This window comes from Sceloporus undulatus, chromosome 6, assembly GCF_019175285.1.
Source record: "Sceloporus undulatus isolate JIND9_A2432 ecotype Alabama chromosome 6, SceUnd_v1.1, whole genome shotgun sequence".
Lineage (NCBI taxonomy): Eukaryota > Metazoa > Chordata > Lepidosauria > Squamata > Phrynosomatidae > Sceloporus > Sceloporus undulatus.
In genome coordinates this window covers 161964061-161989979 of record NC_056527.1, presented here as the reverse complement: position 1 = coordinate 161989979, position 25919 = coordinate 161964061, and the positions used below count along the sequence as shown (strand labels likewise).

General features: G+C 41.5%; 2 protein-coding genes across 7 annotated transcripts in view; both read right to left on the bottom strand.

Moving 5' to 3' along the window:
- Nucleotides 1–2074: 2074 nt before the first annotated feature.
- LOC121934037 (chromodomain-helicase-DNA-binding protein 2-like) lies at nt 2075–12590 on the bottom strand. Its single transcript, XM_042474012.1, has 14 exons — nt 12517–12590; nt 10881–11065; nt 9996–10037; nt 9580–9719; nt 8764–8902; nt 8507–8657; nt 7702–7824; nt 7071–7205; nt 6571–6726; nt 6194–6366; nt 5004–5103; nt 4105–4306; nt 3033–3255; nt 2075–2417 (listed from the first exon to the last, which is right to left on the bottom strand). The coding sequence occupies exons 1-14, from the start codon at nt 12517–12519 to the stop codon at nt 2075–2077; spliced, it is 2115 nt and encodes a 704-aa protein (XP_042329946.1). The 5' UTR covers nt 12520–12590.
- Nucleotides 12591–16850: 4260 nt separating this feature from the next.
- The window catches only part of CTXND1 (cortexin domain containing 1), a 42054-nt gene continuing 32985 nt past the window's right edge, over nt 16851–25919 (bottom strand). For 5 of the 6 annotated variants that reach the window (XM_042476624.1, XM_042476622.1, XM_042476626.1 and 2 more), the window contains 3 exons: nt 21644–21713; nt 17905–17991; nt 16851–17131 (listed from right to left, as the gene is read on the bottom strand). In XM_042476624.1, coding sequence (XP_042332558.1) covers nt 16898–17077 — 180 coding nt within the window. In that variant the 5' untranslated portion in view covers nt 17078–17131; nt 17905–17991; nt 21644–21713 and the 3' untranslated portion in view covers nt 16851–16897. Of the gene's footprint in view, nt 17132–17904; nt 17992–21643; nt 21714–24257; nt 24336–25919 lie in introns of those variants that run through there. The other variant, XM_042476627.1, reaches the window with a different exon arrangement.

Sequence of the window (25919 nt, the reverse complement as noted above, 5' to 3'; positions counted from 1 at the left end):
ACGTGTGAAATATACTTATTTAGTTAATAAAATAGTTGGTCCTCCACATCCACCCATTCTGCATCCATGGATTTTGCCATCCATAGCTCTCTCTCTATATATATGTGTGTGTGTGTGTGTGTGTGTGTGTGTGTGTGTGTGTGTGTGTATCCAAAAATCCAACCCTGGTTTTATCATTTTCTGTGGGAGACATCATATTACAACCCCATTATTTGTAATAGGACTTGACCATCCACGGATTTTGGTTAGAACGTGGGGTCCTAGAACCAAATCTCAACAGATGCTGAGATCCAACTGCAAATAATAAACAGCTCCAGAGTTCAGTTAAAACACAGAAAAGTATCTGTCCAGTCTTCAGTGTCATTTCCGTCTATCTCTTTTGAAGGTTGACCGTTGCATTTCTGCATCATTATATCCAATGGTAGTGTTGGATTGTGTAACTTATGGGGTCCATAACTGACTGGAGAAAGCAAGCAAGTGAGAGAACAATTTGTGGGAGGTCCATTACTTAAATGTCTTAGAAATAATGATGACCAAAGACTTTAAGACTTTTGCTAAGCAATGTAGTCAGAAGGAGAAGCCCAGGTAACTTCACTCAGGGAAATACCTGATCAAGGAAATGTTTGAGATACAGATGATCCTCCAGGCACAAGATTAGATTAAAATCTCAGATTTTAGATTGTTTCACAGACTGGAGTTTAATCACTTGACAGATGATATTAAACACTTTTTAAAAGATGCTGGCATCAAGGGACTTATTCTTCATTATCTCTCATGTTTCTCACTCTAATAAACATGCATAATACATAGCTTAGTTGTGTCCAAATGTGGGGAAGAAATTTTACACATTGGACCATCCCCTGAGAACTGCCTTCCTGTATGGAAAACTCAAAGGGACTGCCCTGTTAATCTGGAAAATCTGTGTGAAAAGGGATCTTGAAGTACCTTTAAACTGGTAGCATGAACTTTCCTAGACTTGAGTCAACATCTACATCTGAAGAAACAGAGTCAAGTCTACAAAAGGTCATGCTACTAGCTTCTTTCTTTCAGTTAGACTCAAAGGTGCTGCAAGATCCCTTTGCACGTTATATGGGGAATGTATTTTGTAATCTTTTTGCCATTAAGAGCTTGAAAACCACCAGATGTAAAACTCACATATGCAAAACTTTAATTCAGTGCAGCAAGAAATAAATACGTATATAAATAAATAGCCAAAACACAACAAGTAACAACAAAAATACAAAGTAGCAAACAGATGTGTGAAAATGTCCATCTCACATTTTAATATAGAAGAATCCAAAGTCGAAAATTTAGTACATATTCAAATAACATATTTACATCAGAAACCACTAGGACACTGGCAGAATGTTGTCACAAATATAAATTAATGTTAAGTACTGTTTGTTTCTTTGCTAAGGTTACAGGACTAGTTGGTCTTTCCCCTTTAACTCCAAGTTTTTATTGAGCAAATGTACTTTCAGCTCTGGATCTTGGGGGAAATGTATAGGACAGGACAGGACTGCAATGTGGAGGATAGCTATGGGTCACTAAATCTTCCCCTCCTACTACTCACTCCCAAATCTATGAATAATCCATCCCAAATGGGCACCAATCCAACACTCCTTCCCTACTTCTGACTCACTTCAAATAGTATGTGTTTAGTCTGCTCTTGACTTTAGCAGTCTGTGTTGTCCGCCTCCCTATCTATGATGGCCTCTCTTTCTCCAGCAGCACCCAAAGCCATCCTGCATTCTGCTCCATTCATGTCCTCAGCAGTTGTCCCTCCAAGTTACATGAAATGTTTGCAGGAGTCCTAGTCAGCCTTTCAGAAACAAAAAAACAGTACTGGGTTGGTCTTTTCTTAACAGGCCCAAAGAACCGGGCAGAGAAGCCAATGCCCAGTGTGCAACCAGTGTGGGATTATGGGATTTGGGGGAAACCCAGATGCCCCCATTAAATCTAATTCCTACATTCCTTCCCTTAAAAAAACATAAACCATCACAGCAGCACATTTAGAGTCTCTGCTTTTTGATGATGGACCAGCAGTCGCTGCTATTAATACTTCAGATCAAATTTATTCAGAGGTGGGTCTCCTCGGTTTCCAGTTCCAGTTATATCCTAGACTTTTCGGCTCTTTATATAAACCTGCTAGGGGAGACCGGTATACAAAGAGAGGTTCATGGCAGCACTTCTTTGCAGGTGGAGCACTTGGGCCTGAGACTTCACACTGAGGAGGTGGGAGCATTTTCTTGTCACCAGTGGCTTTCTCTGGATGGCAAGAGTGGTAATGGCCTAAAGGCCCCTGGCTTTGGTAGCTGATGGAAAGCCTGGGGTCAGATACTTGTCTAAAATCCTGCTGTGGATTGTTCTGAGACGGGCATGCATCTGATGGTCTCCGCTTGGAGTTTTGGTCATACCTGGACAGAACAAGAGACAATCACAGAAAGGTGTCACTTCAGAAGGAGACATCCTGGAAAACCTTCTGCCCTTGGGAGTCTTAGGAATTATGTTCAGGTTGTTCTCCTAAATCAGGTTCCATGTGTTGACTGGGTTCCAGAGATTCCAGTCAACACAGGACATGACAAGGAACTTTGGATGTTGCAGTCCAGGAACATCTGAAAGGCTGCATCAATTCCATCCCTGCCATAAATAGGGAATTGGAAGGAGGTTGGTGCTCTCTGGTCAAGACGATGCATTCTCTGTCTCAGAACAGAATAAATATCTGATAGTGGAGTCATGCTATGCCAGCCCTATACAAGATACCTCTTTTCTGCAACATAAGAAAAATGGTGAGTGCACCTAAGAGTCAGCTAATCACACAGTAGGCAATGCACAGTTGCAGTATGGGATGCGTAATGTCCATATTGCCGAGGTCCAACTCCTATGAAAAGTTTAATGCTTTGAGCCCTCGGCTCCTCCTAGTTTCCAACATGTGTTGGAAGGAATGCACAAAAAAAAATACAACACACGAGGGAAATTTGGTTGCTGGACAACACGAACTGGAGGTCCCAAAGTAGAAAGTAAGGGCTCACCTGTTATAAGAGTCCCTGTGGCCCCAGTGCTCTCGGTCACTGTTGGACTGATCCGCTTGCTGCTTGCAGGATGAATTGCCCCAGCTGCGGCTAGGCTCCCTGTGTGGTTGGCGGTCTCCATAGTCCCAGGGTTGTTTATATTCATCTCCACGTAGGCAACGCCAGGCTCGGTTGCCACTGCGATAGTAGCTGTACTTCTGGTCCTGCCAGATGCATCTCTTTGCTAACAAAGGAAGGGGGCAGAGAAAGGTCTCAGTCTCTTCTGAAAGACACCCAGGAGTTGAGTTGGGGGGGGGGGGGTGTCCTGAAAAGGATTGCATACAACCTTTGGGGTTCTGCCTCAGCTGAAATGGGAATTTTGCCAGCGTACATCAGTACGGGCAATTTCTTGTAAGGACACATAGGTAATGTGCAATTTCCATGCTATTTTACAGGTTGCTTCTGTGATGCAGCAGACAGGCAAATGTATTTTTACCATTGTGCTGAGGTTTTTTTTTTTAATCTTACAGAACATTAGTTATACAGTTATACATCAGTGGATGGCTATATACAAATTCAGTTATTTCTTACTGCTAATGACATTGAAAGCATGTATCCACACTGTAGAAATGAAGCAGTTTAACACCACTTTAACAGCCATGACACAATGCTAAGGGATCCTGGATTTGTAGTTTTGTGAGATATTTAGCCTTCCCTTTCAGATAGCTCTGGTGCTCCACCAAACTACAAATCCCAGAATTCTGTAACATTGAGCCATGGACATTAAAGGTGGTGTCAAATCACTTAATTTCGGCAGTGTTTCAGCATGCAAGGCCCCAAACAGCCTGAAACCTCAGAAAGTGAAGAAGTCCTTCTCTTCATATACACCAAGAAGGGCAGTCAAAATACCCTCTTCTACATAAGCATTAAAGAAAGAGGAACCCTCTCCAGTTTTCACTCCAGCAACCCTACAGAGCAAGGACTTAGAAAAGGGACCTCTATGCTGTGGTTCTCTCAATTTGAAATTTCCCCTCCTGAGTTGCCTGGCTACATTGCTGAGAAATACTGTGTCAGTTTCCTCTTGGTCTCTAACCTGCACCATTGGAATGTCTTTGGTTTGGGTCATTGTAGTTGTCATGCTGGTGTCCCTGCATCTGGGGAGGAGGAGAAGGAGACTGCTGGACCTTCTGAGGAGGACTAGGAGGTATCTGAGGGACTCCAAAAACCTGGCTGGTCCCAGAAGGCTCTGGCTGAACTGGCTTCTTGACTCCCTCCGACTCCTTCTTCTTCTTATCCTGTTCAGAACAAAAGAGGATGGAAAGGGAGATGTCCGTGAGAAACTTAAGAGCGAGCTGGCCAAAAAGTGGAAAAACCACAAATAACAAAAATATCCCATTTTTAACTGAGAGAACACCTCCATACGAATCTCTAGGTCCTCCAGTGCAACTCTACAGTCAACATCTGCAGGCATTGAGCATAGAATTGTGCTGGAGGAGCTACAAATGCCTATAGGTTGTTCTCTCTAGGAATCTCTATGTCCTACAGTGCAAATTTTGGTTAAAGTTGACCTAGAGTTGCACTGGAGGACCTGGAGATTCTAGAGAGAACATATTAATACAATCCGTGAATAATCAAATCTGGAAAAGTCATATCTGCATATGTGGAGGGGAGGGATGACTGTATGTTTTATTTTTAAAAATAAGCTCTAAAAGAGGAACACTGTATCCAGGCGAGAAATTAAAGGTGTGAAGTCAAAGGCTTTCATGACCAGCTTCCATAGGTTTTTATCTGGGAGGGGGAGAGATTTTCAGGCTATGTGGCAGTGTGTTTACAAAAAACAAGGGGTAAATGGATGTTTTCCTATATGTTTTTTGCCAACTTCTTACTTACTTACTTTCTTTATTCAGAAAAGCCATATTGTTTCCATTCACCAACAAGCGTCCACACAACAGTTTACACATCCCCTTTGCACATTTTGATTTTCAACCTCACCTCCTCATCCTTGGCCCGCTTTCTGCATGCCATCTTGTAATCCCTGTGCAACTTCCTCGCGTGAGATTCAGTAAACTTTGATACAAATACCCACAGGTTCCTGGGAAATGAAATAAGAAGCCATTTGACAACAAAATTCCAGGTTACTTTCTAATTCCCAAACTTTGGTCCTTCAGGTGTTTTGAGCTTTGACTCCCAGAATCCCCAATAAGTTTGAGCCACAGTCTGGGTTTTTGGGAGCTAAAGTCCAAAGCATCCAGAGGATGAAAGTCTGGGAATCACTGGTCTACACTAACTGGCGGTATAGATCTGGCCTATCAAATTGTGGGCTGTTGAACTCAGGTCACCTTGTTCAAATCCAGTCTTTGCCACAAATTTCCACAGCTTACCAGGGGCAAACAACTCTGATGCCATCTCAGCCCCTAGTATCAATGGTTCCCAAACTCTGGTCTTCCAGATGTTTTGGACTTCAACTCCCAGAAGCCTCAGCCATCTTGACTAGTGGTCTGGGATTCTGGGAGCCAAAGTCCTAAACACCTGGAAGGCTAGAGTTTGAGAATCACTGCCCTATAGGAACAATATTAGATGGAAAATAAGAGCAGCCAAGAGACTGATGATGGTAGAATGGGTTATTCTGGAATAAGATCTGGCTAGCTAGTACCATGATCAAAAGAATCACTCCATGCTGCAAAATGTTACTGCAGATCCCATTTGTGGCTCCTAGCACCTATAGGGCCATACCTCTGAGACATAAGGAAGGAATTCTATGCATCCAGGACAGAAGCTTCTCTACCCAAAGAGGGAAGGAGAAGAAGGTATCACCCTCATTATCACCATCCAGGGATTACTAGTGGCTTCAGTGTCATGGAAGTGTAGAATCAGGATTATATTTCAGGTTTTAAGGGAACTACCCATGGTGCTGAACCGTATCCCTCAAACTCAGCATCTTACAGGCATGGGTAGTAAAACCGAGAGTAGGTTGAATGAACCCCTGACATGGAAGCTGTGACCCATCATTGCTCTCTTCCCTTCAACTGTGGCCCAGACTGCAATCTGCCTTGTCCATTGGACCTCAAGGGGAGCCACCAAGAGCCAAACAAGCTCCATTTCTGTAGCCTTGTCTTGGGTTTTCTTTCTGGGTCACTTGATCCCATGGCAAAAGGCCTGACAGGAACAGAGGTGAAGCTTACCATCGCCAGAGAGCCCTGTCCTCCTCTTCAGAAAAAAAATTCAAGCACTTGCGGATGTGGTCGCCTATCTTCAACAGATGGGTGTGCTCCATCTGTTCTGGCACTGAGAGCTCTTTGCCCGGTTTTTCAAACTCATGCAGGGCCTTCTTGACTGGCCGCATCCACTCTTTGCACTGAAGAGGAGAACAAACAGAGAGCAGAAGCTACACATTAGCCTTGTGCAAGTGAAAGGTGGGAGCAAAGGTGGGAGGAATTTTTTAAAACCTGCCTATTACTTTGGACAGGGAAGGAAGGAAGAAAATCAGCTCATCTGAAATGTGATGCTGGAGAAGAGTTCTATGGATACCCTTTCTGTGTGCTTGGGGGGGGGGACTTACAATGTCAAAAGTCGCCACGTTTAAATTTCCCTCCTGTTCTTCTTCCTCCTCCTCCTCCTTTCCTGCCATAGGGATGGGCTTGCTTCTGGCTGTAACGTGGACAGGGCCCTGCCATGGGTTCCCTTTGTCTCCAGCTTTCCCCTTACTGTCTTTGGGCTGTGAAAGAAGAAAATTGGGCAGCTTAGTCCTAACGCAAAATCAGGGATGTGACAAAATCGGGGATCTGACCATTGAAAGAAAGGAGGGGAAGTGGGCACAGCCTTGCCTTGTTGTTGTTGTTCTTGGCGGTGATGTTGTGTGTCTCCAAGTCATTTTTGATTTATGGAGACCCTACGGCAAACCTGTCATAGGGTTTTCTTGGCAATTGTCATCCTCTGAGGCTGAGAGTGTGTGACTTGCCCAAGGTCACCCAGTGGGTTTTTAGGCTTGATCAGGCAATCAAACCCTGATCTCCAGTGTCCTAGTTTAATGCTTTAACAGCCATGCAATGCTGACTCTACCTTCTCTATTTTGTCCTTTGTTTTTATTCCTTCCTTCTCATCCTTTTTCTTCTTGATTGCAGCCTGTTTCTCTTGATCTTCTTGGTTTGCTTTCTTCTGCTTCTTTTTCGCAGGGCTCTTATCCTGTCCATCCTCCTAGAAAAAAGGAAGGAGGAAAGGAGACAAAGGGAATGCTTCTTATTTCTTCTTTCTGCTAAAAGATGCCAAGGAACATCTTTTAAATCAAATCAAGCAATGAACTAGCAATAGCAATATCCATCGGCAAACAGCTGGCCGGCCCATGTAGGAGACTGGCTGGGAGGCCTTTGCAACATTCCTTCTGGCTGGCTCCAATGGAGCTGCTCACAAAAGTCAGCCTGCCCCTCTCACCTTTCTCAGTATGAGGTTGTACCCTGGAATGCATCCAAGATGTCATCCACCAGCTGTTTTCCAATGGCCAGCCTTTGTAGCATAAACATTTGTAGACTCGGTCTCCTTCCTCAGATGCATGGAGTGACCTAAGGTCCTTCCTGGCACCCCTTCACTCCATGCATCTGTGGAAGGCAATCAATTCTAGAAAAGCTGATGCTACACCTTCTTTTGAAGGTCCAGCACCTCTTGGCTTCTCAATTAGGTTTTAGGCACAACTGACCTCTTTTTTCTCTTCCACACTCTCCTTTTTCTTGTTCTCTTTCTGGACCAAATCCAGCAGGTAGTCCACCCGGTCTTGGAGCTGCTTCCCTTGTGGCTTTTTGTCTGTCTCAGCTGGCAAGATCTTTGGATGGGAAAATACACAAAAACAAAATAAAACCCTCATCTGTTTTTGAAAAAGATCCCCTACCATTGCAAGGCAAGGAAGGGTCAGAAGCCAGATTCTGAAACTGATGTGAACATTATTTTCTGGGAGTGGCTGTAGGTAACACATTTATTTCATGTGGTCATAATGGTATTACTGGTTGTTTTTTTTTAATAAGATCTGCGATTGCTTGTTTTTTCTCCCTCTCATTCTATGTTAATAAATATAACATATAAAAATCAACAATGAGAAGTAACAGTCACATAAAGGAAATGACACAATAAACAAGGAAAGGTGTTTCCACAATGATCTCAAAATCATGTTAATAGCAAGACAAATAGTTTGATCCCGTGTTCCTTTCTACAAATAGATGCAGTATGTTTGAAGGGAAATGTGTTTATTTTTATGTATGTATCCAATACAGATATCCCAAACCTCCAAAAAAGAAAGGGTTTGTGCTTAAATAATCCCTAGTAACTCTTACCTACTTGTGTGTTTATTTTTGTTTTTATTTTATTTTTTATTATTAGTTTCCAGTGGAAAGGTGATGTGCAAATAAACCTGACTTGTCTTGTAAAATTCATTACACGGTTCTCACTACAAAGGCCTGTGTCCCATTGTGTCTAAAGCCTGCTGTAAGTGCATGAGGCTGTTTCTCTACCTTTTTGGTCAGTTTGAGCTCTGGGTCAGATTTGATGAGCTCCCAATTCTCATAGCCATGCTTGTAAGTTCCCAGAAGTAAATGTGAGTCGTCCTCCAGGCCCCATTCGACATCAAAATTGGCTGCTTTGGGTTGGCAGGTCAGACAAAACCTGTACATTTGACCAAAGGGTAGAAAGATGAGGTGTTGCCCCTCTTCCATATTGCAGCTCTTTTCCTAAGGCCAAGAACCTATTGGATAAAGTCTCCCAAACTTACTTGGCTCTTTCCTCTGGGTCAGTAGGAATTGTCCGCTGCAACATTTCCATCTCTTGTTCATATTGGCTAATGACTTTGGCATTCACTTTGACACCACCGATCTTAATAAAGGCACCTTTTGTCTTTCCTGGTCCTTTGTCTGAAGAACATTTAAAAAACAGTCTAAGAATGGTGTAACAAATAAATACGTTTATAGCTTAGTAAAAGTAAATGAAACTCTTGATATAAGATATATCAGGTAGAACTCTCTTTATGTGTGTAAACTTTTAACAGGTTTCCTAGTGGTCAAGTAGATGGCAATTTTTTTGGTTTGTTTTGTTTTTTGCAATCCCACTCTTCTTGAAATTTGCTGTCATTTGCTGCTTTTGGGCAAATCATAGCCCCATATAGCCCTCCTGAGCTCAGTGCAGCCCTACATCCACATAAAAACGGAAGCTGCCCTTCCCCAGAGGTTTCTGGAGACCACAATTTGCCATTTTTACTTCCTTCCCAAAATTTTAGGGTGGCCAGAGGAGCGTTTGGGGTCTGCAACCCTCCATGGTCTACAGAAGAGCATCCTCAGGCATTGTGCACCCCTGGTTTAGCAGAAATGGTGTAAATTGTGAAAACACAGGTATGTATTTTGCATAATTTCTGCCATTTGAAGAATTCCAACTTAGCTGCCACAGAAACATCATTGTGGAACCTCAAAGCTCTGCCAAGGAACCAACCTGGAAATTAAAAAAGGTATTGAAGAAGTTGCTCCAAACCTCTGGCCCAGAGACCTCCAAAGCTGAATCAATCAGACGGTTGAAGGAGCACAGGTCCTTTGCTTACCTTCTGGTGGGTTGTCTTTCAACTGTTTTTCATATCCCTGTATGGCTGAGGCACAACTGTTGTGAAGAAGCTCCCCCAAATGTTTCAGATCAGCCAGAGACTTATCTACCAGCTGCGCATCTCGGGCAACAAACTCAAGACTGGGGATGGGAAAGGAAACAACAAGGATGCTTAGCGCCCTGGGATGAGGCATTGAGTAGTCCTACCACCCAAAACCTGTCCATCTAGGCTTATCTAGCTCTAAAAAATTCCTAAGTAAATATCACTCATTGGAAGAGAGACCAGAGTCCTGCTTTTGGAGAAAAGGTGGAATAGGAATAAAGGTGACAATCACTACAATAGGTTCAGTAGCATCAGCAACAGTTCCTAATGAAACCAGATTCCCAGCATCTCCCAAAAAACCCAAAGGCACTTACCGCTCCAAGGGAACTGCAAACTTCACATAGGATTTAACAAACCTGTGGGATTCAAACAAAAAGATGGCAAGAACTATCAGAGATTTCCAGCAAATTCATGCCTATTTAATTCAATGGGTCCAAGGGACTTTTTATATTATACAGTTTGAATGCCATGGAAAAATGCAATGGCAACTTCCCATGGAACCCCAAGACTGAAAGTTTAAGAAAGCATGCTTTGAATCTTCAGCCATAAATTCTAAGGCCTCTCTAAACTGCAAATCCCAAGATACCATAGGATTTTGGCATCTCAAATCTTGCTATTTTCCAATTTCTACCCTTAACGTCTCCCCAGATGTTGTTGTTGCTGCTGCTGTTGTATGCCTTCAAGATATTTCTGACTTATGATGACCCTAAGGAGAAGCTATCATGAGGTTTTCTTGGCAAGCTTCTTTGCCATTGCCATCATCTGAGGCTGAGACAACCCTGTTCTCTAGTGTCATAGTCAAACACTCAAACCATTACACCACACTGGCTCTAGGGTTAGGACAGAATGAAGCCATGGCTAGTCAAGCTGGATGGACCCATCAGTTGACTCATAGACCATCTTCTTCTCTTCTAAGACAGGATGGGGCAAACTCTGGCCCTAAAGAAGTTGTTGGACTGCAACTCCTAGCTGATATTACAATGGCTGTGTTACATCTGCCTGTGAGGGAACCTGCAAATCCCGTCAAATGTTATCACATCACATCTCACAGAGGTGCTTTTAGACTTTTTGTTAATATTATTATATTTTTCTTTAAGAGAATGAGTTAAGGGTACATTGGATCCTGACAGAGATGCTGGAATGGGGGATAAATAAAGAAATCAGCACCTCTTCCATGGACCTTTGAATTTAGTACCAACCTCCTGAGTTCAGCATCCGAGAATCCATCTACTGTGTACTGTGGGATGCTCTGGGACGTCCCTTGGAGGTCTGGCCTCTTGGCATCATGCATGGCCTCTGTCTTGCTCTGTGAGCCAGCCGGTTTCTGCAGACTCCTCTTCATTTCAATGCCTGAATCTCTATTATTGGCCTGAGCCTGCAAGAGCTAAGAAGGATCGGCAAAATGGCTTCCAGAAAGTACTATTCCACTTCTTATCCTCCCAAGTATTATTTGCTCCATGGCATAAGAGAAATACCTGAGTTCATAGAATTGTGATATTCTTATAATATTTTTGTAGTGTGCCTTTAAGTCTTTTCTGACTCATGGTGGCCCCAAAGCGAACCTATCCTAGGGTTTCTTGTGAGGATTTCTTCAGAGGAGGTTTGCCATTGCCTTCCTCTGAGGTTGAGAGAGCATGATTTTGCCCAAGTCACCCACAGGGTTTCCATGTCTAAATGGGGATTGAAACCTAGGCTCCCAACATCCTTGTCCAACACTCAAACCAACACTCAAATCACATTGGCACTCTATTCTTGCAATTAACCCTTTAAATTCTGTAGGCTTAATGGAAATTGTATCCTGGCCCTGGAAAAGGCCAATAAACCACCTCCATAAGGGTGGTATAGGCCACCTGCTCCCTATAACTGTGCAGCCTCTATGCCTTTGGGAAATGAATTGATGGCACCCTCCTGGTAGGATTTGTCTTGAACCTCCTCCCAAATAATACTGTATACACTCATGTATAAGTCTAGAAATTTAGGTCAAAAATGGCCCCAAAAACCTGAGTCAACTTATCCACAGGTCAATGTAAGTACTGTATCTTAACTCTTGTTTAAAAGAAGGAACCATCTCCTGGTGAAAAGCAAGAGTATAATCTGTCCTGGAAGCACTGACCCCCCTCTACTCTCTCATCCATCCAGCTTTAAGTGTGAGCACAAAGAGTTATGTCTGGTGGAATTTTGAACGTTATTTGACATTGTTTTGCTTTGCTACATCCGTTAGATCCTTTGCTATATGCCCTATTCACGGGTCATAGCAAAATCCATAATTTTGGGCCAAAAACATGCCCTTGACTTATATGTGAGGTCAATTTATAGTTGAATATATACCGTATGTATTCTGTGAAAGGTTAAAACCATTGGGTTTTTAAGGAGCAAAATTGTAAATATGGATGACCATGAAAAAAGTGCATAAATTTCTACATGGGGTGGAGAAAGTGGAAGGAGATACAGTTTTCTCTTTCTCTCCTATTATATGAACTTAGGGTCATTTAGTGGAGCTAGGAAGTTCAGGACAGACAAAAAAGAAACAAAAAAATTACATTACAAACAATGTACACTGTGGCAGACTCTGACTTTCATGTTATTGGGGCATTGAATTTCCATGATATCGGGGTATTGAGTTTTAGTTCACGGTGCTAGATCCTAGTTCCAAGATAGATTCAGAACCACAGAGAGATTCAGACTAAAGGACAGAGCAAATTCACCAATCCACTAACATGGGAGTCACCAACTATTGTCTGCAAGCCATTTTCCTCCAATCTCCTCTTTCCCTCCCATTTAACATTTGTAGATTATACAAAGCAGTAGTAGGTTGCATGTAAAGAAAGCACTCACCATGAATAGGAAACAGGCAGAGAAGTCAACAGAATTGCGCAAATGAATAATGGTGACTGAAGCCAAACTAATGCTGTGGCTCACGTCTGTTGAGGTCTGTCCACCTTCAACCTCCTCTCAGCCTCAACTGACTCAACTCCCACTTTGGCCAAAATTCTCTGTGACCTCCTTGAACATTCCATTCTGCTTTGCCCCATCTGTCCACTTCCCCACCAGCTCCAAGTAGATGGCTTACATCACTTTCAATGGGATGATTTCAGTTGCGTTTTAAAATTTCATTGTTTTCAGTTGATTCTTTTGGTGAGCCACCTTGGGTCCCACTTGAAATAGAAATGGAACGAAATAATTTTTTACTTCTGAAACTGGAAAAGCTGGCTTCCATTCCACAAAAAAAGCAGAATATAAAGGAAATTATGATTATGATTTTGATTGTGACAAGTTGGGTCTTATCCAAAATGCTTGGGACTAGAAGTGTTTTGGATTTTGGACTTGTTCAGATTTTGAAATGTTTGCTTAGACATTTTGGACATGGGGCTCATGTCTAATCATGATATTTATATATATCCTTATACACCTTCTACACATAACCTGAAGGTAATTTTATACACTATTTATTTATTTATTTATTTATTTATCTGGAACCAAGGCGGCTAATAATTTTGTATATCAAATAAAGTTTGTTTACATTGAACTATCAGAAAGCAAAGGTGTCATTTTCTCAGCCACCCATGTAGACAATTTTGGATTTTGAAATATTTTGGAATTTGTAATACCAGATATAAGGTGCCCAACCTGTATTACACTAACAGTAGAATTAAAACCATTTAAAACTTAAAAACAGTACAGCACTATAAAACCCCTTCTCTTCTTAACCATCTGTTCCCAAAAACTTAGCTCTCCAATATCCTTTGCAAGTTGCAATGAGCCAAATTATACAGAATAATCCCAATGGGGTAAGAACATGGCTTTGTAAAAATGAAGGGATGACAACCTGTGTGAACCTGGGAGTCAAATTTACTTCAGGATCTGACATGGAGCAGCCCTGGAAATGCACAAAAGCTACAAAACTAAACAGAATCTCAATCACATTTTCCATATGTCCAGTTCCTGATCTGACTTTTGAGATTTCTCCATTCCATCTGCAGTCCTGCAAAGCTGTCATCATCATCTTTTTCACTGAGCTGCAGATTCTGGGAAACAAGTATATCTCCTCCAGCTCCTTTTGACTGTATGTTCCACTGAGTTCAATGTGCCAACATTAGCTCAGATGAAAATTGAATTTAAATCATTCATGGAATGCCCATTGAAACAAATGAGATGCACATGCTCACCATTCTGAAACACAATCTTCATTCAGCCATCAAACCGATTCAGTGACCTGGGACCAGTCACTCTCTCTTGATCTGACCCGCTCCAAAGATTATTGGTAGAACAAATGGGTGAGGAGGAAAAGGAAATCAAAATCAAGGCATACCACCTTGTACTCGTTTGAAGCAATGTGTGAAATATACTTATTTAGTCAATAAAATTGTTGGCCCTCCACATCCACAGATTCTGCGTCCATGGAAAAAGCCAACCTTGGTTTTACAATTTTACGTGGGGGACACTTTATTACAATGCCATTATTTGTAACAGGACTTGAGCATCCACGAATTTTGGTTTGAACGTGGGATCCTGGAACTAAATCTCAAAAATACTGAGGTCCAACTGTAAATAATAAACAGATCCAGAGTTCAGTTAATATACAGAAAAGAATCCCACCCATTCTATAATGTCATCTCCGTCTATCTATTTTGAAGTGACAGTGGTGACTCTCCTCAGTTGTGTATCTTATGGGATCCATAACTAGTTGGAGAAAGCTAGCAAGCAAGAGAACGGAAAGTCCATTATTTAAATGTCTTAGAAATAATGATGGCCAGAGACTTTCAGACGTTTGCTAAGCATTGTAGTCAGAAGGAGAAGCCTAAGTAACGTAACATCACTCAGGGAAATACCTGATCAAGGAAATGCTTGAGGTACGGATGATCCGCCAGGCACAGGATTAGATTAAAATGTCGGATTTTAGATTGTTCCACAGACTGGAGTTTAGTCACTTGACAGATGATATTAAACACTTTTTAAAAGATGCTGGCATGAAGGGACTTGTTCTTCATTCTCTCCCATTTTTCTCACTTTAATAAACATGCACAATACACAGCTTAGTTGCGTCCTGTGTTCAAATCTGGGGAAGAAATTTTACACATTGGACAGTCCCCCAAGGAACTGCCATCCTGTCTAATACAACGATGATAAACCATGAAGAAAAAAGTTAAGTGCATTTTGGTTTGACTTGGTTTTTAAATTACCGAACAGATGTCAAACAACTTTCCATCAGGCATTTATTGCATTACATAATAATTTGCAACAAGGATTCTGCAAGGTATTCTTTCTCTGAGAGTAAGTTAACTGACGGAACCGGCATGACAGAACTACTTAAAGACTGGAAATTAATAAAATTTGCAGAGGCACTTGGTCTCATGCAGTTCAGAATCGTCGTCTTGCACCCAAAGTTGCTGCCCCAGTAGAGGCAAAATTAACTATGGCCTTCCAATGTGTACAACTTGGGTTGCCTTTGGAAAATATATGGGTATCTTATGTGGAAGCATAACCAGAAGAATCCAGGGGTGAGGTACTTAGAAGGCCCAAGAGCTACTTGTTTCTCTGTGTGCTACTCAGCTAGGGTTGAAAATTTCCCAGCTCACAGAAGGAAGGAAGGAAGGTAGAGAGCAATATCCCTTGTCTGCCACTGATGAGGTTGCCAACTTGGTCTCCATGCCTTCAATGGCAGCACAACAGATTAAATTTTAGCAAGTAAAGATGGGCTGAACTGAGATTACAGGCAAGGACCCATGACATAAAAAATGCCATGACCAACAGATGACAACATATCTCATTAAATAAGGCAATAATGAGAACATGGAAGGCAGTAGGAGGAAGAGGAAGACCACATTACAGGTGGATAGACTCCATCATGGAAGCCATGGCCCTGAGTTTGAAGAACCTCAACAGGGCTGTTGATGACTTGGGGGTCTCTCATTCAACAGGGATTACCATAAATCCAAACTGACTTGATGACAAGTAACAACAAAGTAACTCCTCACACCACCACCCACATAGTACTATGACACAAGGGGGAAGGGTTTTTGGTGTGCCATTTCCCTCCTCTTTCTACTCTTATATCCCAGTACACTCCAGTTCATGACTGTCCTGTCCCCTGCCCACCATCTGCTATCAAAAGATTTCCTGCTTTCTTTTTCATGCTTCTGCATACTCAGCTTTCATTGGAACCTGGTCACACCTTTTTCTTGTACCTTGTGTGCCTATGTGCCTTCAGGTCAACTTATGGAGACAGCATGGATTTTTTAGAGTTTTCTTAGGCAACTCAGGGATGGTTTTGCCAGTTCTTTCCTCTGAAATAGCAATAGCATTTACATTTCTATACCACTTCATACTGAACTAAGCAATCTCTACGCAGTTTACAATGTGTAAGCCAATTGCCCCCAACAAGCTGAGTACTCATTTTACCAACCTACAAAAGGAAATATAGGCTACAGTACCCAGTATTGGTTGGCAGTCTCCCATCCAAGTAGTAACCATGGCTGATCTTGCTTAGCTTCCAAGACTGGATGTAATCTTGTGCCTTTATGGTACTTGACTGGAAGTCCAGCAATCTTATTTTGGCTCCAGCATGGCCACCCATGATTTAGTATTAGAGGGAAAATGAGTGTTCTCTCATATTTTATACTTCTATTATTAAAATGGGGTTGTTTAAAAAAAAACAACACACTTGCAAAATATAGCTTATTAACCTTGAAGAAAACAAATCTGACAGCCTTTTATTGCCAATCTATTCCAAAACAGACTCACTGGCGCCAACAGTAGCACCTTTGAGCCTTATTTCCTGAAGTCTATATGCTGGTATCTATGCCTAGGTATTTGCGGTGTACATACACTAGCATCTATTGCTCATTTCAGTTAGAAATAATGATCTAAACAGAGAGAAGGTGCTTAACAGAGATTATATTAGAAAAAGCTTGGAAGACAGTGCTAGGGACTAGAGAGCCTTTGTGCTACTTGATATACAACCACAATCCTTTTCCTCATTAAAACCTGGAGGTCACTACATAGAAATAGGCTGGAGGATCACACAGTGAGGCTATACAGAAAATGCTGATCCATATGTTCTCATGTGAATTGTCATTGCCTTGTGCATCTCAAACAAGCAGGAGAATATTCTGTGCCCGCTACAAATGAAGTGGACTTCCGCATTGTGCTGTCTCACGCAAGTTTCCAGTTGATCCAACATTGTGTTGCCTGCCTTTTTCCCTGCCTCCTTGGCCTGTCAGTCATCCAGGTGCTGCTCCTCCCAGGTGGATGTTGGGATGGCGCTGTAAGGGTCCATGATGACTTTTGCACAACGGATAATCATGACGATCAAGAAGAGGCAAAGGAAGACAAAGCATGCTAAGGTTAGTCCCTTGTCCACATCAACAAAGGCAGGTTCGGGTGTAGGTCCTTCCATTGTTTATGTCTCTCCACATCAGGTTTAATTTCTACTGCTACCATCATTTTACACCTGCAAAAAAAAATGACAAAGGTGTGATAAAAAGGAGCAAAATAGGCTGTAAAATCCATGGGACAAGTTGTTATAATTTATTTCTTTTTGAGGATTTCCACTTCTGATTAAGACCAAAAAGATAGTCACATGGAAGATAATTTGAAACACTGAGCCAGCATAAAAACTAAGGCAAACAAAAAAAAACATGTTCTAAACAAGTTTTCTCACTCTCATTTGTCTAAAATCAGCAACAGGTTTCTCAAAAAGAACATGGGGAGAGGGGAAACCAGGGGTAAATGTCTGTGAAAAGATTGTTGATATTGATCCTGGTATTAATGCCAAATTGCATAACTGAGATTGTGGTCTGATATTTTTGCAGCTGGTTCAGCTCACATAACCTCAGAGTCCTGGTGAAAAATATAAAAAGCCATCAACCCTGATAGTTGCTCACCTTTAGTAGTGTTATTCTAAGGGTCTGAAGAGCAGGCATTTGTCATTACAACATTGTCATGCTTCCCAAGGACAGACCAAAAGCATAGGAAGCAGTCTTGATCCCTGCCAGAAGTCCAGTTCTAGCAATTTCCATTTCCACCAAGGAGCTTATTGATCACCGTTCTAAACCGGCTCCAGCCTCTGGAGCTAGGATGGAGGTAGGGATTATCGCTCACTAAATCACCACCAAAATGCCAGCTGCCACCAGCCTGGGTCCAAGCCGCATCCCCACCATGCTCCGTCAGCACTTTTTAGAAGCCAGATGCTTTTGAGTTCTGAGGCTACAAAAAGGAACTGACCTGATCCACAAGGTGGGCTACTGTTGTGTAAGGAATGTGTCCTTGTCATACGCTCTGAATCAGGCTGCTAGGCGAAGGCTGGGACCCCTATGGGAAAAGAAGAACAAATATTACTCTTGCAATATCTCCTGCAGTTGTAGTGACGAACATTTCATTCCTCCATTTGACTTATCTATGGCCACTCTGCTGAAATTTACTAATCCCTTGCTCACATATATAGCTATTACAAAGATAAGTCTGGCGTTAGATATTTCAGAGTCTTTAAAATATACACAGAGAAAGATAGCACTACATCAGATTCTAGCCTGCTTCAAGGAGCCTAGAAATGACAAGTACAAAAATGTTGTACTTAAAAAGTACAAGGTCAAATAGAGAACCAAAAAAATCCATTTAACTCACAACGACAGGAGTCTAAAAAGAGCCTGATTCAGATTTTTCGCACTAATGTTAACAGCACCTCTCTTTGCATATTTTGATTATTACATGATAATGTTTGGGTTATAAAGACAATACTTGTTTCCTGAGTTCGTTTATATCCTTAAACTCTCATTAAACAAATGAGTTTAAGCATGTAAATAATTCACTGGACAGCATTCAAAACAGCCCCTTATGAGTTAATATACATTACATCATTGTAGCAGTTTGATACCACTTCAGCTGACATGCCTCCATACTGTGGGTTCCTGGGATTTATAGTTTTGTGAGGTGTTTAGAATTCTCTGACAGAGAGCTCTAGTGCTGTACTTTAGATGAATGCTCTCAAACCTGCTAGCAGAGAATTCTTGCACCTTTCCCAAACTAGAAATCCCAGGATTCTGTAGGATGGAGCTACAGCAGCTAAAGGGGTACAAAACCATTATAACCACCATGTAGTGTCAGTTTAGTGTATTGGTTTAAACTCTGGAGACCAGGGTTTGATTCTCAGCTCAGCCATGAAACCCACTGGGTGAATGTGGGCAAGTCACACTCTCTCAGCCTCATGAGAAGGCAATGGCAAATCTCCTCTGAACAAATCTTGCCAAGAAAACCCCATGATGGTTTTGCCTTAGGAAATTACATGAAGGCACATGACAGCGACAAAGATGCACTCCAGGCTACATACATATATCTCTAAGGAGTTTATCACATGAAGGAGATCAGGAGTTTATCCCGTGAATGTCCCCCCAAAATTGTGCAATTACGCAAAACATTTCACACGACATCGCACAAAACCCACCATTAAAGTGACATATCTTTTTTACTTTTGGGATTTCAGTGACAATGCATTTCCGATATCACTTTATTTGCACAATTGTGTGTGATAATCATTCATGCAATTACTTGCCATTTCTGCTTCATTTGTGGGATGCTTTAAATGCGCTTTAATCTCTCTTTAATGCCACAATTAGCCCCAGTGTGATAAACTCCTCTGTTTCGCTGCTACCACAAAAACATACACCAACTCATTGTGTTTTCATTTTGACATATGTCATCTTGTGAGAATTACTCCCAGGTAACTTTAGAGCAGGAGAAGAGAATTTCCAACTTGCAAACCCACTCCAGCCCCTTTCTTCCCAAACCCTTAAGCAGCAACCCTATGAAAGCCCAACCAAACTGAGCAGGACTTACTTATAAGCAAGCATGCAGACTGCACATATTTCATCTTCTTAGGTAAGACCTACTTGCAAATCTTCTCGGGGGAGAGGTGGCCAGCATACAATCTTGGAGTTGAAATTGAAACGGTATTGAATTGTCTTAAAATTAGTGAGAAGAAAAGGAAATGCTGCAAAAGGGACCAAACCAATAGGCTGGGATTTCTGGAGGTGAGAGTAACCTTGTCCCTTGCAGTCTCCTGATGGATTACCTCGGGAATTAAGTAACCACCAGATTTCTTCATTGGTCAATTTATCATTCATGGATTTCTTTTTCCTCCGGGCTATTCCTCCCCGCCACCATTCCTCTCTCTTCATACTGTTTCTAAACTTTGTGTTTTAATATGGTATCAGTATACATGAATTTCATTTGGCTTCATTAACTGTTTGTTTGTATTTATTATGAGAGTATATTAAATATTTAAATATTATATTAAATGATTAATATAATTTTAAATATTAAATGTTATTACAAGGTCACTGAGTTGTTATTTCAAGGTCACTCTTTCAATAAGAGTGCAGATTGAATCCAGCCAATCTTGACACAAAGCTAGGAGTGTTATATTGCGTATGCCAAGCTATCTGATGTGTGGACTGGCCATTTGCCTTTCTGGATATGCCAGGTATTGATAACACGTTTTCCCCATTGGCTGCAACTGTTTCTGTCTTCCCTGAAAACTAGCCCCAGACCAGCAGTTACTGGCTTGCCAACCTACACTGGTCCACAGATCACCATTTAAAGTAGCACTGATCTCGGTCATATATATATATATGAGAGTCAAGGGAGTATTCCAGGCCAGAAAATAGCAAGGATTGTGTATAGCTGCTAGATAGTGGGAGCTCCCATGTTAGTGGGGTCATGAATCCACTATGTGTTGTAGCTTGAATGTTAAAGCAATAGCAATAGCATTTATATTTCTATACTGCTTCATGATAAACCAACACTCTCTAAGTGGTTTACAATCTGTAAGCCAATTGCCCCTAGCAAGCTGAGTACACATTTACTGACCTACGAAAGGATGGAAGGCTGAGTCAATCTTGGAGCCCTCTGGGATCGAACTCTGGTTCCTCGAGGGCAGTGCTTCTCAACCTTCCTAATGCCACAACCCTTTAATACAGTTCTTCATGTTGTGGTGATCCCCAACCATAAATTGCGGTGTCTCGGTTCCTAAGACCATCAGAAATATGTGTTTCTCAATGGTCTTAGGCGACCCCTGTGAAAGGGTTGTTCGACCCCCCAAAGGGGTCGTGACCCACAGGTTGACAACCACTGCTTTAGGGTATTGAGGTCCACTGCTCCGGTACAAAATGTTTTGGACCATCCTTACGCTCTAAGGTGCTGCAGCCAAGATGCTCTCAAGAAATGGCCGGGTTATATATGAATACAGGTGTTGGTGTTTTTTTTTTAAATTCACACACAAATATGTAGAAATTAGGTCTGGGAAAAACACACACTGCTGTAATCCCCAAGCAACAGCAGCAATTTGTCATGTAGGAAACATCCCTCCTGCTGTTCAATAATCCATCAATCCAATTTGTCCTCAATAACCACTGCAGCATTTCCTCTCACACTCCCCTGCCGACTCTAATGTAGATTCCATTGCTTTTCTGCCCACAAAAATCCACACATAAGGCTGATGTACATTTGAATTACCATATATACCCGACCATAAGTCAACTTCATGTATAAGTCGAGGGCAAATTTTGGGGGCAAAATTATGGATTTTGATAAGTCGAGGGTAAAACATAGGGGCATGTAACAAAGGATGCAAAGGATGATTCGAAGGCAAATGATGCCCAAGAACTTAGAAAATTCTTGCAGGCATAACTGTGCTCATCCTAAAGGCTGCATGGATGAGAAAGAAGAGGGGATCTATGTTTCTTTTTGGTGCTAGACTTATACATGACTATATACAGTAATACAGTAAACACAACCTTATAATGGCATTTTTAGAAAGTTATTTCTTTCCATTATAGCTTCCACAACTCCTAAGGCATTACCTCCACTAGTGACTCTGGCTATGGAGAGATTTTGGGAACTGTAGTCCAAAAGGTACCTTTCCCCCCGAATTCTGTTCAAAATCCAGCTTTCTAGAGGTGCCACTTACCCTGTTAGTTGACTTTTCTTGTCAGCTTTTGTAGCTTTGGGACTTCATGAAGATTCATAAAGGCAGAGACCTAAAAACAATTACGACATTAGATAGATAGTGTTTTGTTTTTGTTTGCTTGTTTGTTTTAAAATTAATTCTCATTTATGCATGTAAATTAAAATCAAAATCCATTCTCTTAAGGGAGTGCTTAAAGGATGTCTTTCAAACATCTTTCCCAGGTGCTCTCCACAAACACACAAGCATGAGCATGATGATATACAAGCATTTTTAATGAAGTACAACAACCTATCTCAGTGCAAGAGTATCTGCTTTTCATACACGAGGAACCCCCCCCCTCTTCAGTTCCAGGCATTTCCTAAATGACAAAAGAAACCTGAAATCCTATCTGCTGCATGCCACCAGCTTCCCTCAAGTTGGTGCTTTGGACCATGGCTTTCATCAGACCCACCCAGCTAAAAATGTTGAACAGAATAGCACGAAATATCTGTCAGGCATGAAATTAGGGAAGGCTAGTATAGATATTGCTGAGTTAGGCGAACCAATTTTAACTGTGATCAATATTACTACTTCTCCACTCCTTGCCGTATAGAGTGCTTTGATAGGGCTGCCATGACACCAAGTTGGTTGGGTTTCTCCTATAGTATCTAGGCAGGTCACCCAGTGCCTGTTTGGACCATCATCTGGTCTGGATTCCAAGTGTTCATTTTAAAACAAGCAAGCCTCTAGTCCAGGTAAGGATAAAATCAGGGGGTAAAGTGTCCTATCGTTCCTTTCTTCAACGCTTTGTGAGAAATAAGCCTTTCCTTGCCTTTCAGTGTGTTTAACCAATGAGCCACTCTCATACCTATGAAGGCCATTTGTGACCCATTGTCTCCCGATTCCAGTTTCTAACCCGGTCAAAGTTACAACTTTGGAGGGAAATTCAGCATTTAGAGGAAAGTCTTGCTGAAGTCTGTTTTGCAGAGCACCCTGCAAAGACTACACAGGGAGCAATGCAGCTACAGGAGTGAAGGAAGAGAGATGCAGCAAAGCAGGGTAAAAGCAGCAATTCAATGATTAGTATTTTAGGTTCCGTGGAGTCTGCTGGTTTTTATGACCTGCTTCAGGTACTAATATTATACATTTGACTAGATGCCCAGGGGGAAAAAATCGTATTCCATTTTATGATATCCCACTGCCTGATGTTTGTCTTGCATCAATGGTAGCATCACTACCATTGGTAGAGGGGGAGGAAGCATGGCATGGAGCAAGGGAAAGGGGGTTAGGTTAGGAAGTATAGCGGGTGAGATCAAGAGGAGTAACCAGATGTCCTAACCACAAAGGTGGACAAGGCACTGCAAAATGTTGGACGTTCAAGAAAAATGGAAAGCACTACACAATAAAAGCTAGAAACACTAGTGTAAATATAAATACACTTGATAGGGTTTCTTTACAGCTATATTACATAAACAATATTTTATTGTGTACTCAGCCGTATTTTTCTGATTAACTTATCTTCATTAAAGTGCCCTGTCGGCTTGTGATACGCTTATAGAACTCTGAACAAGACAAATGCTAAAACTGTACTTTACTAGCAACAGACTCTTGACTGAGTCGACATTTAAATTATTCCTTCCGTTTGTTATTGTGCTGAAATTAAGGGGGGGGGGGAACCTCTTCCAACATTTGCATTGTGTCCGCAAGCAGCCCACTTCCTAACACATTTGCTGTCCTTTTACTCTCCAAGAAACAAACATGCCCTGAGCAGTGGCGGCAAGTCTTGTCTGCTGTTGCTCCAAGGGGAAAAGAAAAACTTTAGAAGGATCCATCCTGTTCCCTTATTTGCAGCAAGGGCAGTCTGCCAAGTAGACAAATTTCTCGAAGAGGAAGTGCAAACATGGCATTACTCAATGGGTTTCTTTTTGGAAGTCTTCCAGGACAGAAGGTTGAAATACCAGACATGTCCTGGAAAAGAAGGATGTCTCTGGTCATACTGAGCTCAAGAAGTGTGGCAGCACAAAATGCAAGCGAAGGAAGGGAAAGAGGGAAGAAGGGATGAGACGGACAAGTGGTGGAGTGCAAGAAACAAGAGAGGCAAGGCAAGAGAAGGGAAGGAAGAAAGAGAGGGTCAAAGGTGCAATGAGAGAATGCAGCAAGAAATGTATAAGTAGATACAAGGGGAGGCAAAGTGCAAAGGAAGGAGGAGTGGTTTGTACATTTGTCCTACTTTTCTCAATAGAATTGACGGACCAAACAGAAAGAGTGCTCATCAATTATTTCTCATCGTCCTGGAGAAATAAGACAAGTATGGTGCCACAGATTCAAAGGCTGGCTTATTATGTGCCTTATGATAGGGAACAAAAAGCTCTAGGCTCCTCTTGTGAAAAGCAATCTCAAGCAACTGAATTAGTTAATTTTAGAGTAACGGGAAAGTAAATTACTTTTTATATTTCTGGCTATAACAGTAACTATATTTGGGGGCCTCACAACTGTAGTTGTAACCAATTCCTTTTAAGAAGTGACTTTCCAAGCTCTGGCAAGTAAATCCTAATCTATCTACTGCCTGCCCTTATAACAAAAACAAAGGAATCTGAGCTCTGTACACACACATAATCCAACATACTCATCACACCTTAGAACTATGCATTGGAAGGGAAGATCAAGTAAGCTGTTCTTAGACCAATTGTTCCACTATTGAAGATCTTCCCACTGAAGTATCTGGTTAATTTTCTGAGGAGAACACAGCATTCAAACCACCGATCTCAAGAAATACTTTAGAATCCACAATTCCAGATGTATCACAAGCATACAGAATAAAAACAACAACCTTCCGATACGATGCGTATACACACACTGCAGAAATAAAGCAGTTTGACATTGATTTTAACTGCCATGACTCTCTCCTACAGAATCCTGGGATTTGTAGTCTGGTGAGGCACCAGAGCTCTCCAACAGACCAAGCTGAATACCTTACCAAACTACGAACTCCAGGATTTTACATGATGGAACCATGATAAAGCTGGGTCAAACGGCTTGATTTCTGCAGTGTGGCAGGCCTCAGATATTAGCAAAACCCACCTCATCCCAACATTCCTGTGAAACAAATCTCCCCATAAGTCAGTACAAGAGCCTCTCAGTTATCTGCCACCTCTTCAAAATTACAGCAATGCAATTACTTCTAATTTCAGTTCTAGGTCCATTAAACAGCAGCTACAATGATTAATCATGCTGCAAGGTCTATAGTCATCCAAGTTCGATTTAAAAACTCTTGCTTCTTTGATTATGAAGTGAAATAGTACTGATGGATGTAGACAAGCTGGTAACTTGGATGTGCCTAGAAAGCAACGCTTGCCCAGAAATATTAATTGTCCTTTTCTGCTAATATTCTTGTCAGAAGAAATGAAAAGAAAACCTCTGCTGATTGTAACAGAAGAACCAACATCATCCCTGGAATTCTTTTGTACCATCTTTCTTTTGCTCCTTTTGTGTATTGTTCTTTCTTTTGTTTCAGTTCCTTCTATTAATTATGTAATTTAGAGAATTGTATCAGCTCTTACACGGCCCACTGAATTCATGACAATTCTCAAGCTCCTTCTATCTTCAAGGCTACATTCAACCTGTGGTCCTTCTGGAAATCAAAGGATATTTATAGAGTTGTTCTAAAATGGAATTTTACAAATCAGTAGTCTAGAAAGGGAACACTTTGTAAAAATGGCTCTTCTGTATCCTTCAGGCACTCCCTGTTAAAAAGAATCCATGGTTTGGTGGTTCTAACACATCCTTTCCCCTGTATGGTGAACCAGAATTATAGACGTTTGAATCACAACATTTAGGAATAAATACAATATGAAAAGTTCAAAATTAGGATCAGAAAAGAGCAAACAACAAATACAGGCAGAAATATAAGAAATAATACAATATATGACGTTCAAAGGGGGAAAAGGAGGGGGTAAATAAAATCTTGATATTTGCTATTACAAAATGCAACAAACAAAATCTATATGCAAAGGGATCTTGTAGCACCTCTGAAACTGACAGAGATAAGTTGATAGCATGAGCTTTTATAGACTTGAGCTTAATTCCTCAGATGCATGGGGTAGAGCGGAAAGTCCAGGGACAGACCTGTATATCAGTCTGTGTGTGAGAATGTCCATATGAATGCAAAACTTTGGGGGTGTGAAAATGAGGTGACAAGTTCAGTTTTAACAATAAATATTGGTCTCAAAATCTAGCCTCTTCACACACAGCTGGCATACACCTCTATGCTGTGTGTCATCCTCAGACCGCCCAGTCT